The sequence below is a fragment of the Lytechinus variegatus genome, chromosome 14 (genome assembly GCF_018143015.1).
Source record: "Lytechinus variegatus isolate NC3 chromosome 14, Lvar_3.0, whole genome shotgun sequence".
NCBI classification, from domain to species: Eukaryota; Metazoa; Echinodermata; class Echinoidea; order Temnopleuroida; family Toxopneustidae; genus Lytechinus; species Lytechinus variegatus.
This window is the reverse complement of record NC_054753.1, coordinates 9,566,579-9,584,996: the sequence shown is the minus strand read 5'-3', so window position 1 is coordinate 9,584,996 and position 18,418 is coordinate 9,566,579. Positions and strand designations below refer to the sequence as shown.

The following is an 18,418-nucleotide window of genomic DNA, read 5'->3' as shown; positions in this document are numbered from 1 at the left end:
AATCTTACCCGGGAATCTTACCTTAAGAATTAATCTTCTCAGAATGACAGCATATATGCAACACGGGATGGAACAGTTTGACATCAAAATGAAGTTGTTTTACATGTATTACTATATAGTTAGTGGAAGTGGAAATGACAGCTTGTCTTAACGTATGTTTAACGAAAATACTTTAGGAAGATACCAGTCTAAAGAACCAGACACCTGAGCCAGACACCCCCCCCCTCTCTCTCTCTCTCTCTCCCACCACGCGACGGTGAGTTTCACAGAGATACGGTCCCGAAGGGAGGGGGGAGTTTGTTGGGTTTAATGTCACCCGCAACGTTCGGCACGCTCATAATGGGACACTAACTTGGAACGACTTTTTGTGATAAATATGGCGAACATGTGGTTGCAAAATTGGTTATATCTCCAGAAACTGCACGTATCTGCAGCTAAATTTGGTATCATTGTAAAGCATGAACTATAACAAAGACCGTCATGGTATTTATAGCGCAGCAATCGGCAGCAATTTGTAAAAGAAATGCTCATGAAAAAAAATTGCTAAAACCCCCCATTGTCAAATGGTTTCGTCCAAAATTACCTCTGAAAGGATCATCATTTTATCTTGAAAATTTTTGATCACTTAAAACAATCATTCATCAAAAAGTACCGTGAATTAGAAATAAATTAAGCTATCCGTTTTGTTGAAACAGTGAAATATCTAAAACGTGTCATTTTCACATGCGGTAGCCGTAAAGGGTCATTTTTCCGGTAATATTGAATAAAATGGGCAACTAATAATCAATTTCATGGAGAAATATTGTATGGAGACATCCTACAGGTTCTTATCTTTGTTTAGAACATGAAAAAAACAAAATTTGTTTCATGACCAAAAACCAGTTTTGGCGCACTTTTGCTCTCTCCTGGCCCACTGTGCGCCGCCGCCGTCGGAAGAGCGGCGCCTTAATTTTCACTCTGCTTCGCAGGTGAGACAAAAATTGGCAACTGATAATGCTGAGTGCTTTGGTCTGCTTTGAATGAAAATAAATCAATTTTTGTTTATTCATTTTAAACTTGATATAAATTGGTTTCCCTTTTCACTAATGACTGATTGTTAAGTGGATAATCAATTCGCTCAGGGGTCCGTTGCAGAAAGAGTTGCATATGGGCAATTCCATGGAAAATGTTCACTTTAGAGAAAAAATGAAGTTTTGGATTTCACTTAAGTAGTCAAATTTTCTTAAAAAGTAATCTATAAAGTCTCAATTTCCAATAGAAAAATCAAAATATTGATAAAATTTTGTAGTTTTTTCCATTATCAAAAAAATAGAATAGTAAATTGCAAAAAGTAAAAAATGTGGCTATTTTTAAACAATTCATCTTTCCTGTCTCTACTAAAAGCAAACAAGGTCACAGAGGTCTCTTTTAACTTTTGAATAGTTGATTAATGTTTAAATCAACAGAAAATCATCGTTAAATTTTTTGTCATTCATCAATTTTAGAGAAATCTGTCTCTAGACTTGTGTGATTTCTTTACCATAATCAGTGTCATGTCCGTTACGTTTTTCACTCAAAGTTTTCACAGCTTACAGGAAATTTGTCTGAAGGTACTGCAGATTCAGATTCTATGTTAGAATTAAACCCCCTACCATGTGTAGCAATCATTTTCCCTTACCATTTCCCATTTTCATAAAAATGGCGTAACGGACATGACAATTCGCGTAACGGACATGACGCCTTTTATATGACAAAAGGCAGCATTCACAAAAACAAAATATTAGGCTCAGTGTCACAGACCGAGGTCAGTCTCAATTGCTTGAGGATAGCTGGATGTAATAACTCCTAGAATCTGCATGTCATTCAAGCTATTTTCAGAAGTAGGAGAATGATGAAAGTTCAGCTCTTGTTCAGGTAGATTTTTCTGAAAATTAACGGTATGCCACATAATATGATGCAGCTAGATCTGGCAACATACTCAGATCACAATCTGCATCATTTGTGTTTGAACAATGCAATTGATTATCTTTTTGCACTGACAGTTTGGAGCATGATAAAACTCCAACTTGTGAATTCATGAGATCATTGATGATATTGCTTCAAAGTATCTGACTTTCACCAACCTGTACTTCTTCAGTGATGGCACGGGCTCACATTTAAAAACAAGTTTGGATTGATTCAGATATCTGTTACATGATGTAGCTCTATGAATCCATGAATCTACAGTGGCACTTCTTTGCAATATCACAAAGCAAAGGGGCTGTGGAAGGAATGGGGTGCAATCAATTGAATTATTTCATCATAGTATTTTGGTCAGCCAAAATCACGATTTGAATGATGTATCTTCATAGCAGTGCGGTCAATGCAACAAATTTAGATACAGCCACATTTGTCAGCAAGCAAGATCGTAAGATTTAGAACATTCAAGATTTAATGAAAGGATGATTTATACTCAGGATGATATTTATTTTGAATGAAAGAAAATCTCAGAAGCAATTTACAAACATTCAGATTACCTTTCAACTCATACATACTCGATAATGAAAGACTGGTTTCCAGGTATGGCTATTGAATTTTAAAATACTTATTAATGTCATTTTTTTTATCTTAAAACTGACATTAATACTAGTACATATTCTTTATCATAAATACATTTCATAATATGTTCATCTTTGATTTATACAGGTCTGGTTCATTTTGTTTTCTTCTCACAAAAAATGAGATTTGGACTTCTCAGTGTGTCGTAGTGGTACAATAAACATTGTATTTTATATAAAATTATCATGTAGGCTATAGCTATTAAATTAATGATACCTGCTAATAATATCTACATATTTTTCCTAAGAATGTTAGTAAAGTTACTTTGCTGTTACATAATTAAATTCATTCTTCATATTTCTTTCATTTTGAAACTAAGAAGTGCTGATGAAGTTCACCTCGTAAGGGTGTCATGTCCGTTACGCTAATGTATATTATCAAATATTAAGCCATGAATAAAAAATAATCTTTACTATCAACTTTTTCTCCTTTAATTAGGTGTGGCAGATGGTATTAACTGGAAAATACTCATTAACTGTTGTTAACAGGTGTAAAAGAAATTTTTCTTAATATTTTTTTGTTTTATAAATATTGTACGAAAAGCCCCCCTCTCAAATTGCAAAATAATAGGAGATATTACAGATTACTACTTATGATGCGTGTCTCTAACCTCTAGCCTTAACGTGTAAACAATTAGATTTGTACCATATCTTGTAATAAAATAATTATATTTGCTTACAAAAAGTGGACAAAACTGTCATGTCCGTTACACTCCGTGTGTCATGTCCGTTACGCTACATTTTGAGCTATGAATACAGAATGGACTGCAAAACTGTTGTAAAACACCATTTTATGGATAGAGCATGATCTTAAGGTTACATTAACACCAACATCAGGTGCATGCAATCTAAGAATTCACAGGAATTTTGATAAGCAATAGGAGGTAAAAATGCTTCGTCCATTTCGTGTCATGTCCGTTACGCTCACAAAGAGTGCAATTTCTCCACAACTGTTTAACGTAACGATTTGAAATTTTATGTGTATGTAACTGATACTTAAATGTGTCTGATAAGCTTAGTAACAATTATCAAAACACTGCTAATTCTACTGTATAAACCTTTGAATTACAAAAATTTGTCTGAACGTCATGTCCGTTACGCTGGAATTGACCATATATAGTATACGCAAGTCAGAAAAATCAATCGCAAGTCCCAAATGCGCGCTGTTTATTGGTTGACAATCAAGTTACGCATGATTTAGACTTGCGATGGATTGCAACTCTTTCTGCAATGGGCCCCAGATGACTGCAAACAGACTATTTAGGTCTGGTCATTAGCACAGAAGTTAAAACAACTGCTGTTTTTATACTGTCTCATATTTTTCATTCATCTGTTATAGTTTTCAAGGTAGGCTTATTTCTGTTTCGAAATTTATGACCACCTAAATCTAGATTTCAGTGTTAACTTTGGGTTTTGTACACAATAAAAATGCTGTTAAAAACTTCCAAGGCATTTACATTGTACATGTACTGGTACATACATGTATATGCCACTCTCCACCCAGGTGTAGTAAATGGGTACTGGGTAGGAAGAAGTTTCTTGAATGCTTGATACCCCTAAAAAAGTAGATGTGCTGAAGCCATGTTAATAAATTTTAAACCAGTTGTAATAATTTTCTATTTTAAAATACATGTACATGGATCCAATTTTGATTAAATTTTCAATGTTTAAAGTTTAGTTTTGTTTATTTTTCTCTTCAAATTCAATTCAACAAACAATACATTTCGGAAATGAAATGATGAAGAAATAATTGCAACCTTATAAATATTTTAAAAAGTGGAATGCCTCTGGCCGTCTCACCTGCATCACTCGATTCTTCATAGCAGCATCGCTGACTTTGAAAACTACTATAACTCGCACAAGATGTTCAGTGATACTTGGTTACTCTTATTTCCACGTTTTATGAACTAGACCAATACGCTTACAGAGATAGGATTGTAATTCAAGGAATACCACCTACGTGGCCAAAATTCATTGACCTCATATGACCTTTGACCTTGATCATGTGACCTGAAACTTGCACAGGATATTCAGTGATACTATATTACTCTTATGTCCAAGTTTCAAAAGTCAGATCAATAAACTTGCAAAGTTATGATGGTAATTCAACAGATACCCCCATTATGGCCAAAGTTCATTGACCTTTGACCTTGGTCACGTGACCTAAAATGCGCACAGGATGTTCAGTGATACTTGATTACTCTTATGTCCAAGTTTTATGAACTAGACCAACATACTTTCAAAGTTATGATGGTAATTCAACAAATACCCCCAATTCGGCCAAAGTTTATTGACCCTAAATGACCTTTGACCTTGATCATGTGACCTGAAACTTGCACAGGATGTTCAGTGATACTTGATTACTATTATGTCTAAGTTTCATGAATCAGATCCAAAAACTTTCAAAGTTTTGATTGTAATTCAATAGATATCCCCAAATTGGCCAAAGTTCATTGACCCCAAATGACCTTTGACCTTGGTCATGTGATGTGAAACTCATGCAGGATGTTTGGTGATACTTGATTAACCTTATGGCCAAGTTTCATGAACTAGGTCCATATACTTTCTAAGTTATGATGTCATTTCAAAAACTTAGCCTCAGGTTAAGATTTGATGTTGACGCCTCCACCGCCACCGTCGCCATCAGAAAAGCGGCGCCTATAGTCTCACTCTGCTACGCAGGTGAGACAAAAATCACTGTATTACAGATAAATAAAATAATCTCAAAACAAGATAAAAACAAGTCTATAGACCATGGCCGACCTCATAACTATAATGACCTTCTAATTGGAATCTAAAATTCACTTACCAGAAAGTCTTTACTGGTCAGAGTCACTGTATCATCTGTAGAGCCATATGAATCCATTGGAACAGCTACACCATTCTTTTCTGATGAAGAACTAGCCGCCATCCTACCTTCTTGTACCCTGCAAATAATAATAATATGCAACATTAATATATCGCTTAATACAAATATCATTAAGCACTGCATACTATTGCCCCGGCTTTAGAAAGGCTATCCTGATCGGGTGCATCGAGCATTCAAGGAATTTCTTCCTACTGGGTATCCATTTACTACACATGGGTGGAGAGTGGCAAATGTAGATAAACGCCTTGCCAAATAATGATAGGTTAATTACATGTCAGCTTCTCATATATGCATTAAATCAATGCTGCACATTGCACCCTCTATCTAGTCTGCAACAAGTGGGTTTTCGCACAAAGACTAGCACATACAAAACTTGCTGTTTCAATTGAGAGGGCCTTCAGTACACAAGGCATTGTAGGCTGCACATTCAGACCCTTACTTGAGTGAAGGGTTTGCACAGCAGACTACTCTAGTTAGGCTGAAATAGAATTTTTAAAAATGCCCTTTATTTAAATAAGTATACATTACTTTCATATTTGACAATTAACAAGAAAGTCTAAGTGAGAAAGTCTAAGCAGGATTTTTGAGTGATATCACATTTATTCAGCATTAAATTTGGACTTTTTCCCAAATACATGAGTTAAGTAAGCATTTTTAGGTTTTGCCCCACCTCTCAACAGTACATGTACGTATTCACTCTAGCGTCCATCCCAGTTCTCTCTCAATGACGGCCTCCCCCCCCCATGATTATTTGCAGAAAATCTAAAACAGGAATTTTGTGATTTATGTCAAATACCTTTTTGCATCTATTCACTGTTTTTATTGATAAAAAGCTGCAGTATATTTCTTAAGTTAATAAAAACGAGATTCTATAGTAAATCATATCTAAATAAATAGAATAACATTCAATTCACGAAGCAAAATGCTGCAAACCTCATCAAAATCTGATAAAGAAGACATTCAATTTATATGTCTAGATAGAAATATTTTTTGAAACAGTGACATGTAGGCTTTACGCTGGCTTTTCAAATTTTGAGCGAAAGATGTAACCCGTGGCACTGAGAACGTTCCCAGAGAAACAAAACCAAAATATGTGAAGAGGTTGGGATTTTGAAAACCCCTTTCGGATGATCAGGTGGGAATGCTAGCAAAGCGATTTTCCAAACTGGTTTCCTGAACCAGTTTCGAGTAAACTAGGTTTAAAAATATTAAGTATATGATACCATGAGAATGGGGTCATATTGGACAATTGGAAAATCTTTGCAAAGCATTTTGAACATACATGTAGTGTCACATGGTACAATTCAAACAAAACATTAAAAAGATAGGGCAAGTCCAAGAATTCACGCACGTTGCATTTGAGACATTTCAGAGGTTTTAATGACCTAAAAAATAGTGTTAAATGACTTTGATTAGATTGAATACCCTCATTAAGGTACATGTAGACAACTAGGAGAATAATCATGCAAAAAATGGTGACATGTATGATCTTGACCTTTTAAAGAGAAAAGATGTGCTGTTACCTATGGGACGCAGAAAAAAGACTATTTTTAAAACATTTTTTGAGAATTCTCTGAAAGTATTTCGTTTGACAACTTGTAACTGATTGTGATAGAAGTCACAACACTCTAGTAAATCTAAGGCAAGTTTCATGTTATAAGTCAAAACCCTCTAATTAGATACATGTACATGTACTCTAATTAAAGAAATTAATGAAATATTACGTATGGGACATTTTGTCCCCATAGAGAATGTACTACTACACAAGTTTCCCCATAATTTCACAAATTAAATAATTTGAAATATGGAAAAACAAAAGGGTTTTTTTTCTTTTGAAATGCTATATTGAGACATATTTGATATGACTGAAAAGGAAGTTAGCCATTTCAACATTTTTTTTCTTGTTTTTCATGGTTTCATGAATTTATAATGTATTTCAATTGTTTATTTTTTTCATATTTTTCAACTTCAAAAATGTTTGCTTCAATTGTTTTCATTAATCAGTATTCATAATATATCAGAAAAGGTAAATAATCACTTTTTAGAGCACTCTTGAATTTTGTTATTATCCATTCACTTTGTACACAAATCTCCCCATTGAAATTGTGTGTAAATGTCCTATAAACATGTTGTCCCATGTGTAACAATTTTTTAATTAACTTTTAATTAAAAAGTAATCTACATTTTTGAAACTTTTTGTGGTATAACATTACTTTCCAGAGATGCAACAATACAAGTATTGTACTATGAGATATACATGTATATCTTTAAAAAACATCCTCAAAATGTTACGTATGGGACATTGCATCCTTTGACAGGACCTAACTTGCATATTTAATTAGATGACACCACTTTTTTCCCCAAAAGTAATAAGAAGTTCATAGAGGGTCCATGTCCCACCTATGACCAAATCTCACAAGTGTTGTTTTTATTTTCTATGAACTTTTATAATTGTCACAGGTATACGCAACACCCATTTTACCAATTATGCAAATAAGGTTCCCCAAATTAGCATAAATATGCATATTATCAATTTTTTTTCTAAATGAAATTTTAAAATTCAATATTTGGGCTTTCTTACCCCACCAAAGACAACTTCTAAATCAAAGATGAAATTTTGTCTTCTTGGGTGACTTTTTCTTGGACTTGCCCGATAATGAACACAGAATCACAGATCAAAACCATAAAACAGATATTCCCTTTATGTAATCATGAAAGTGATGGATCCATATAGATTATACAGTCAGTCGGCAAGCCCTGAAAAAGTAGCTTCTTTTATCCTAGTGTTATTCATGACTAGAAGGTTTTTGCAATCATGTTAATAAGCTTGGTGCGAACCAAAACACCTCTTTTTATTCGGCCATTGCTGCTCTAAATATTGACCAAATTTCATGTTTTTGGTATCTTTGTAAAAGAATAATCATTCTTTTAGGTCATGTGTTTGGATTTTTTTAAATGTAATATAGGGAAAACTTTTGATATAAAACATGAAACAAAATGATTTTTCATGCAACAAAAGTTGTTGTTTTTACACTTAATTTCTGTTTGAGCACAAACGATTTTTAGATCATGATAAAGCTGAAGATCTAAGCTTTAATATGATATAATTTTTATAAGAAGATTTTAGATGGGTCAGCAGCCAGCTTTTCATAGGCCAAGTACATTTAGCAGTTCAAAAACAAGAATACTGCGCTCTGATTGGTCATAGAGACCACACACCCAATTTCCAATCTTCCCCACACCGGGCCTCTGCAAGGTCACCCACACCTGTTCTTTTAAAACATTATTCAGCCAATCAGAACACTGGATTTTATGTTACTCAGAAATTTTTAGAAATCTTGTCTTGCATCTTGACGGAAAAAGCTGGCTGCTGACCCATCTCAAAGATGCCACATATCAAGAGTGACATTGTAAAAAAGTATAGAGTTTGTGCCTAAATCACAAAATGCTGCACAATTTGCAAGTGAAAACAGAGAAAGAAAATTCTGTTTGATGCATCTTTTCAGGTAAAAATTCACTTATTTATCAAAATATTTTTTTCAAAAGAAATGACCTATATAGAAGAGTAACATTAATACTCTTCCCCATGGTACAAAAATAATCAATTTTACTCAAGGAGAAATGCCCTTTTTACACAGGATTTTCTTAACCCCGGACTATCGCTAACCCCGTACTATCCTTAACCCTGTACTATTTTTTTTTCCTTTTCACACATGCCAAATTGTTATTGCTAACCCAGGATAAGGAATGCTTGCTTTTCACACACGAAACTCGCTAACCCCGGACTAGTGGTTTATGTCGATCATTCGTAGTACAAGTACTTCACTCGTACACTTTTTACACACGCTACAATTTCCTTAACCCGGTACTATAGGTGGGGCCAAATTGCCATTTAGCCCCACCTACATGTATAGTACGGTGTTAAGCTTAGCCCACTTTCGTTTTACACATGCGATCTTAACCCTGTACTATTGCTCTTAGCACCGCAATTGGTGGGATAACCCTGCTTTTTTGCAGGGCCAAATAATCCCGTACTATAGGTGGGGTTAGCCCACTTTGCAAAAATGCTGTGTAAAAAGAGGGTGGGCTAAGCTTAACCCCGTATTTTAATTTAAATTTTAAATTTTAGCCTGTGTAAAAAGGTATGAGAGGTTAAATTCTTTAAGAAAGTCTCATAATTCAAGAGAATTTGCAGGGACATGAATTCAGCCACGAGAGTACTTGGATAAATCTTGCCCATTTGCTAATTAACACAGGGGCTTACCGACTAACTGTATACAGTATACGAAATGGTTAAATGCACAGATAGCAAATGTCTCTTTCTGCATTTAAGGTCAAGTCCACCTTCATGTAAGACAAAGGTTGATTTGAATCAATAGAGAAAATCAGACAAGCATAATGCTGAAAAATTTCATCAAAATCGGGTGTAAAATAAGAAAGTTATGACAATTTGAAGTTTCGTATTTTTCACAAAATAGTTGTATGCACAATTTAGTCACATGCAAATGAGAGAATGATGTCTTTCACCGGATTAATGCAAATCTTTAAAATTCAATAACTGTTATTTGTAATCCAATTTTGATCAATTCTTCAGCATTTTGCTCTGTGAATTTTACTCTATTTAGTGGAATATAAATATTTCGAGCCTGGACCATCCCTTTCAGGTTGCACCTTGAAATAAATGTGGCACACGGGTGATTCTGTCCGTGGCAGGCAAAGAGTTAAACAATAGTTAATTCTTCTGCAGCAATCAAATATATATAAAAATAACAACTGTCTGCAAACGATTTCATTCATTTGATAGAAATCTTATAGGCCTATACCTTTATAGCATTTTATTGAGCTTTTCACCACATAAAATCAATGTTCTTGACTAAACTTCTGAAAAAATACCCCAATTCATAAAGTCACAATTAATAACAATATCACTCACCTATGGTATTGAACCTGGATACATGTACTAGGAGATTTTTCAGAGAAAAGTGCCATCTTTCTATTGTTCAAAATATACTCAGAATTTAATGAACCTACATGTAGCCACCTCTTTGCTCATGGACCTAGGTTAAAGCTAAGCCCAACCAGGTTAGCTTAGCTTAAGCAGCTTAATAAGCAGGCATCTTTTCACATCAGGGTGTGTCGAAAGTTGTTACCATGGTATACTACGCTGCATTTACTACATGTACATGTTAGCTACAAGACTTACACAAAAACTCACTCATGCCATACCACTTTCATCACTTACTATGCATGAAGCATTACACACAATACACTAGCACTCTCTGTTAGCTCCATGCTTGTACACTACCACTCAACCCCAGGGGGGGGGGGGGGCACTTAACCAGTATTGGAAACAAATACTATTGGCAAGTATTCCCAGAACTGAGCCCCTAAACAAGTACAGCGATGTATTTTCCATATTCTGAAAATGCATCCCCTTAACAAGTATTGGAAATGAAACGATACTCTTACTTGTAGCAAGCATTCCTTGAAATTAACCCCTAAACAAGCCTACAGAGATATTTTATTGTTATGTCACGGCACGCATCCGTCGGTCGTCGGTTTTTACCTTTACACACCATTATTTTGGTTTAGTATGGCCCCACCTTCCACACCTCGCGCAAATCGGACTCTAAACACGTAGTGTTGGGGCAAAAAGGACACCCTTTATAAAACATTTTGATTTTGTTTTATCATCCCGGACATCCCCGCATATTTGACCCTAAACATGTATATTTTTTCGAGCGAAATAGATACCCTTTTGTGTTTTTGACACCCTTATCACATTACATTACTTTTTACGTGTTTTTTTGCTCGCGCATGGTATCCACTCGTCATTGGAAGTGCCCCCCCCCCCCGGCACTCAACCAATGACACAATCTTCTCTCTCTCTCCCTCTCTAAATACTTTAAAGGTTGTGTATAGTTTTGGTAAATCCACCAAAATGCACCTATCACTATTCCAATTCATTGCTAGCTAATATGAATGGATATGCCCTATAACAGTTATGATGCAGAGGATATGAAATGAAAATGTGTATTACAGGATAAATTTTGCGATTTTACATGGAAATTTAACTTGATCGGGTCACCCGATCAAATTAAAATATCTGTGTGTTTTTGTCTTTCAATTAAATCCTATTCCAAATCATGGAATGGGCTGAAACTTTCAAGATATGTTCTTTGTCTGTAATATTTGGATATCTAATCACTAAATTGATAATATAAGTGCTTGAATGCCCATTTTTTTAAAATTTAAAACAAGCATCGCCGAGAGAGGGCGCTATATATCCAAGATTTGAATATTTGAAATTTTCTCAGAGAAGTGCAGTTAGAAAAATATCTAACGGTCTCTACGCTTCAGTAAGACTGTCATATTGGATGATATTCGATTATCAATCACAATATTGACCCTTTACCAAAGCTATACACAGGCTTTAAGATCTCTATTTATTTCTCTCCATTAACTTTTCATGCTTCAAAACTGCACACCTCACATTATGTTGGTCTCGTTGACGACTGTGGTAGCGACTCACGCAAGCTCTTCTCTCTTGCTAACAGTCTTTTGAATCGAAAGAAGTCTACCCCTCTACCGCGTCACACTGATAGTCATGTTATGGCTGAGACGTTCATCCAGTTCTTCCAAGCGAAAGTTCGGACTATCTGCGACACTCTTCACCCAGATGAGTCCTGTCCTCAACCGTTCACTGCGACCTTACTTGAGACTCTGCATCCTACCAATCCAGATGAGATTGAATCAATTCTTAGGAAAATACCACCTAAATCATGCCAGTTAGACCCGATTCCTACCATTTTGTTAAAAGAATGTTGCACTACATTTGCTCCCATTATTTCTCAGATAGTTAATTTAAGTATTGATCAGGCTGAAGTTCCTACTTGTTTGAAGGTTGCCTATATCACTCCACTACTGAAGAAAAGTTCTCTTGATCCAGAGGTACTGCAAAATTACCGTCCTGTATCTAATCTGCCATTCTTATTCAAAATTCTTGAAAGGGTTGTTTTTTCTAGACTTTCTGATTATTTTTCTGACAATTTATTTGATCCCTTTCAATCTGCATATCGTCCCAACCATTGTGTGGAAACTCTCTTGGTCAATGTGTTCAACTCTATTCTTCAGGGTATGGACAAAGGAAATATCTCAGCCTTGTTCTTACTCGACTTGTCTTCCGCTTTCGATACTGTCAATCATACTGTTCTTCTTAATACACTCAGTTCATTTGGTGTTAGGGGTCAGGCATACGAATGGTTTCAGTCATATCTTTCCTGTCACTCGCAGATTGTCTGTATTAATGACTGCAAATCTAGTAGTATGCCTCTCTCTCACGGTGTACCGCAGGGTTCTGTGGGCGGACCCACTTTGTTTTCGATTTACTTGATTAGTTTGGGACATATCTTACAACGTCATAATATCCATTATCATATCTATGCCGATGACATCCAACTCTATCTCTCCTTCAAACCTAACCAGGCTGATGCAACAAATGCAATTGCCCTTCTTGAGAATTGTTTAGCTGACATTCACTCCTGGCTGGATAGTCATTCATTGAAACTGAATCCCTCCAAAACTGAGTTCCTTCTATTTGGTTCAAGGGCTCAACTTAGTAAGGTCAAGTTGTCATCCGTCTCTTTTTCGGGATGTATCATTAATGTGTCCCAGACGTGTCGTAACCTAGGTGTCATGTTAGATTATGGAATGTCTATGTCAAATCAAATAACCAACATTTGTAGGTCTGGAAGGTATCAGCTCCGAAATATTGGGTTCATCAGGAAATATTTGTCAAAATCTGCTACTGAAAAATTGGTTCATGCTCTGATTTCTTCACGACTTGACTTCGGGAATGCCTTACTTTACAATTTACCCAACACCCAGTTGTCTAAACTCCAAAAGCTCCAGAACGCTGCAGCACGTTTGGTCACCCTATCTAAAAAACATGTTCATATCACACCCATTCTGAAATCCCTTCATTGGTTAAAGGTCAACGATCGCATCATCTTCAAAATCCTTCTCCTTGTATTCCATGCAATTAACGGCTCTGCTCCACAGTACAATTAGTATCCCGTAATTAGTAACCATCTGGAATAAAATTATTGGAAATGGTTTTTTGACTGATTTGAGTAGGTATGGGTGTCAACATTTACCAAAAAAAAGTTAGGAGGAATACGGGTTGGGGAAAGTGCTTTTTTTCAAGGTCAAAGGTCAATGACCTTTTCATATATACTGTATAATGGTATCTCTGAGATGGAAAGGCGCAGGTTGGTGATAATGGTGTCAAAATGCACAAATTCTTACCACAATATCAAATAAAATGAAATTAAGTACCCAGAATGCACATTAAACGAAAACTTTCAAGGTCAAAGCCTTTCAAAGGTCATTGACCTTTTTTACATTCTATACCATATACGATATAATGGTATCTCTGAGATGAAAAGGCGCAGGTTGATGATCTTGGTGTCAAAATGCACGGATTCTTACAAGAAGATCAAATAAAATAAAATCAAGTACATTCAGTGCTCATTCACCAATGAAATTCAAGGTCAAACCTTTCAAAGGTCAATGACCTTTTTTTTACATTATATACCATATACGGTATAATGGTATCTCTGAGATGAAAAGGCGCAGGTTAGTGATCTTGGTGTCAAAATGCAGAGTTTCTTACAGGAAGATCAAATAAAATGAAAATAAGTACCCAGAGTGCATATTAATCCATAAAGTTCAAGGTCAAAGGTCAATGACCTTTTTACATAGGTTATATATATCGTATAATGGGATCTCTGAGATAACGCTGCATGTTGGTGATTTTGGTGTCAAAAAGCAATTTTTGCAAGAAGATAACAAGGCACAAAATAATATTAAAGAATTATCCTTCACCTTTGATATCCAATGTCAAAGGTCAAAAGTTAATAAATATTGATATATCCATTCATGATTCCCCAAAAAGAAATTAATCCATTATATTCACATTTTTTTGTGAATAATAGAAAGATAGCTATTTGTAATGAAAACTTGGATGTTTAATAATTTCACTTTGAAATAAGGATAAATAATGGCCATGAAAAATATATTTAGGGGTTAGAGGTCAATGAACTATGTAAAAAACGGCTGGAAATTTAAGTAAATAGGTCGATAACTTGATTGTGGCATGTAGGTATATAGTGATTCTGATGGGAAAAAGACTCACCTGTGTGGAAAATGAACAGAAATTTAATAGTTGATTCCTGGACCAATGATGATGTCAAAATACAAGTTCGAGGTGAAATTTAAATCAAATAGCACTCTTTAATATATACTGTAGTAATGCATTGCCAAAAGTGTAAAAAAAAATCATGTATGATATAATTTGAAATGGTGAAGTTGTCTAAAGTAGCAGCATTTAGATATGCATTTTATAAATCTAAATCAAGGTACTAATTTCTCTGTAGCAATATTTCACTAACCTCAAATGCTACAATCAATACTATAACTTAAGCTGTAAATGGAAAAGATAGGCATCATCCAAGAACATTTTCATATAGCCAGGGACAATGATGAAGAATTGAAATTAGGCAATCATTAGAGCTGCAGCTTTTGTCATAGTAAATGCAGTTAAGTGTCTCAACTTCAGCAAAGAGTAATCAAACTCTTGGAAACCTTCTGACATTTTCAGGACTTTGATCTGGCCCATTCAATGAAAGCCTTATGTTCTGTCAAGGGATAACATACCAGGATCTATATGTTGCACAGCTTGATCCTCAAGAACTGGAAGTGGTGCTGTAGGAGTGTTGTTAGGTCAATGGATGTGTACTTGTAAGCTATTATCTCCTTTTGAATTTCATTACTATGCATGATAACAATCAGTTGTTCTGGACCAAATACATGATCCTTGTACAAACTGATACCTAGTAGAAATAGCATCATGGGTGACCTACGGCAGCTAGAGAGCAGATATGAAATTGTCATGCAGCATTAGCATCTCAAGAGATTCTGGCAGCTCGCAATGAGAGGGAATTAATAATACGGGAATTCATCTTTGTTAAAGTTGAGATACATGCCATTTACTATGACAAAAACTGCAGCTCTAATGATGGCCTTCATTTCATGTTCATCGTCATCCCTCTGCTGTTTGGAAATGCTCTCAGATGATGCTAGCTGTGACATGAGATTTAGACCTATCCTATCCATTTTCAGAAGATTAAGCTAATGAGATGAATGGACTATCGCTGGAGAGAAAAAGACACGACAACCTTGATTTAGATATTATGATGCATCAAATTTCAAATTGCATAATCCATTTCATTTTTTTTTTCATTGTTTTTGGAAATGCATCGCAGTATATGAAGAAGTGTTATTTGGTTATCACCTTTTTTAAACTTAATTTCCACTGATATTTTGGAAAGAGTTCATTGACCTCTGACCCCTAAATACATTCTCCATGACCTTACTTCAGACTGAAATTATGAAACCTCCATGTTTTCATTACAAATTAGCCATCTTTATTTACATTATCACAAATATGAACACATAGGATAAATGGTTTGTTATTTTTTATGTCATACAGATTATACACACACACATATATATGTATGTGTGTATATATATATATATATATATATATATGTATATATAATATTTCATCTGAACTTGGAATTCAAGGGTGAAACAATATTCTGTATACTGATTTTGGTGTTGTTTAATCTACTGGTACAAATCTTTGCATTTTGGCACCAAGATTACGAACCTGTGATGTTTTATCTCAGAGATACCATTATCATTATCTTATGTTAAAAAGGACATTGACCTTTGTCCTTGAATTTTAAAGGTGAATGTAAATTCTTGATGCTTAATTTTATTTTATTTAATCTTCCTGTAAGAATCTGTGTATTTTGACACCAAAAACACCAACCTCCGCCGTTTTATCTTAGAGATACCATTATATAATATGGTATATAATGTATAAAAGGTCATTGACCTTTGGCCTTAAATTTTATGGGTGAATGTGCATTCTAGGTACTTAATTTTATTTCATTTGGTCTTCTGGTCAGAATCTGTGCATTTTGACACCATGATCACCAACCTGTGCCTTTTCATCTCATAGATACCATTATACAGTATGGTAAATATAATGTAAAAAGGTCATTGACCTTTTAAAACCTTTGACCTTAAATTTCATTGGTGAATGTCAATTCTAAGTACTTGAATTCATTCTATTTTATCTTCTTGTAAGAATCTGTACATTTTGACACCATGATCGCCAGCCTGTACCTTATCATCTCAGAGATACCATTATGCAGTATGGTATATAATGTAAAAAAGGTCATTGACCTTTGAAAGGCTTTGACCTTGAATTTTATCGGTGAATGTGCATTCTAGGTACTTAATTTTATTTTATTTTATATTCTGGTAAGAATTTGTGCATTTTGACACCATTATCACCAACCTGCACCTTTCCATCTCAGAGATACAATTATACAGTATATATGAAAAGGTCATTGACCTTTGACCTTGAAAAAAAGCACTTTCCCCAACCCGTATTCATCCTAACTTTTTTTGGTAAATGTTGACACCCATACCTACTCAAATCAGTCAAAAAACCATTTCCAATAATTTTATTCCAGATTGGCTACTTTGGGGTCTAATTTAGGGATACTAAATACTAATCTAATCAGCAAATACACTCCAGTGAGGTCCCTCCGTTCATCAAACTCCGGTTCCCTAATTATTCCCAAATCCGTTAAAACATGGGGGGCTCGGGCTTTTGCGCATGCTGGCCCTGTTCTATGGAATGGTCTTCCCCTGACAATTCGTGAATGCACGTCCATTGATACTTTTAAACGTTACCTTAAGACTCGTCTATTCAATGCCTCTTACTCTTAATTGTTCCTGGATCGATTACTATTATATTTGTACCTATTCTCTTTCATTCTTTCTTTCTTCTCTCACTGCGCCTTGGGCATTCTGCCGAGTGGATTTGGCGCACTATAAATTACATATATTATTATTATTATTATTAGACCATGGAGAATATCTCCTTGGTTAGACAAAAAGCTTCCGTCTCTGTTTTGGTTGTTCCGCTGAACTCTCTTGGTTCCACTCACAAATTAGGAGGATAATTTTTTTTGAACTCATCCAGATAGCTGCCAGCAGTCAAGGTGTTTGTGAGCAATGATAAACTACCTTTCTTGCATTTTCTTCAGGGGGGTCAAATATATTACTGTACACATGCATAACCCCCAAAATGTGTTTAAAGCCTTTTTTCAGTTTTGGACACAGGCCACGCATGCACTCGTTAAGGGTATAAAAAACACTGAAAATCAAAAGGGTGGTTTTGAAAGACTGGTCAATGGTCAATCGCAGGGTTAAACGTATTTAGGGTACATTTATTTTTCCAAAGCTCTTTTTTTTTAAGACTAGCCAAACATGTTTAGGATATGTTTTTTCCACCAAGCTTTTTCCCCAGGGTCATTTTCTGGCAACAACTTGTTTAGGGGCAAAAAGGTGTAAATTGAAAAACTCGTTTAGGAGGTGTTTGGAAATAATTTGATCACGCATGTGTATAACAATACATTTTTCATAATAGACAAACAAGACATAAAAAAACACTGGTTCACTGCTACCATCCTGCCTGTGGGGAATCTACAGGTAGGACTATGGTATGAAAATGCTGTACACAACACACAAAAAATCATTAAAATATCACTTTTGTGACCAAATTAGTAAGGGCAAGTCCAAGAAAAGGTCACCCTAGAAGGCAAAATTTCATCTTTAATTTAAGAAGTTATCTTTGGTTGGGTAAGAAAACCCAATATTGAATTTTAAAATTTCATTAAGAAAAAATTGATAATATGCATATTTGTGCTAATTTGGGGCACATAATTTGCATAATTGGTAAAATGGGCATTATGTATGGGACAATTATAAAAACTCATAGAAAATGAAAACAAAACTTCTGAGATTTAGTCAAAGGTGGGACATGGACCTC

At 35.1% G+C, this 18,418-nt stretch overlaps 1 protein-coding gene across 8 annotated transcripts in view; it reads right to left on the bottom strand.

Annotated features, from left to right (window-relative positions):
* LOC121428230 (anoctamin-7-like) overlaps positions 1–18,418 on the bottom strand; it is an 86,017-nt gene that overhangs the window by 63,431 nt on the left and 4,168 nt on the right. For all 8 annotated transcript variants that reach the window (XR_005971751.1, XR_005971750.1, XR_005971752.1 and 5 more), the window contains exon 2: positions 5,386–5,503. Coding sequence is in view for 5 of the 8 variants with exons in the window: in XM_041624850.1 (XP_041480784.1) it covers positions 5,386–5,487 (102 nt within the window). In the remaining 3 variants the exon portion in view is untranslated. The remainder of the gene's footprint in view (positions 1–5,385; positions 5,504–18,418) is intronic.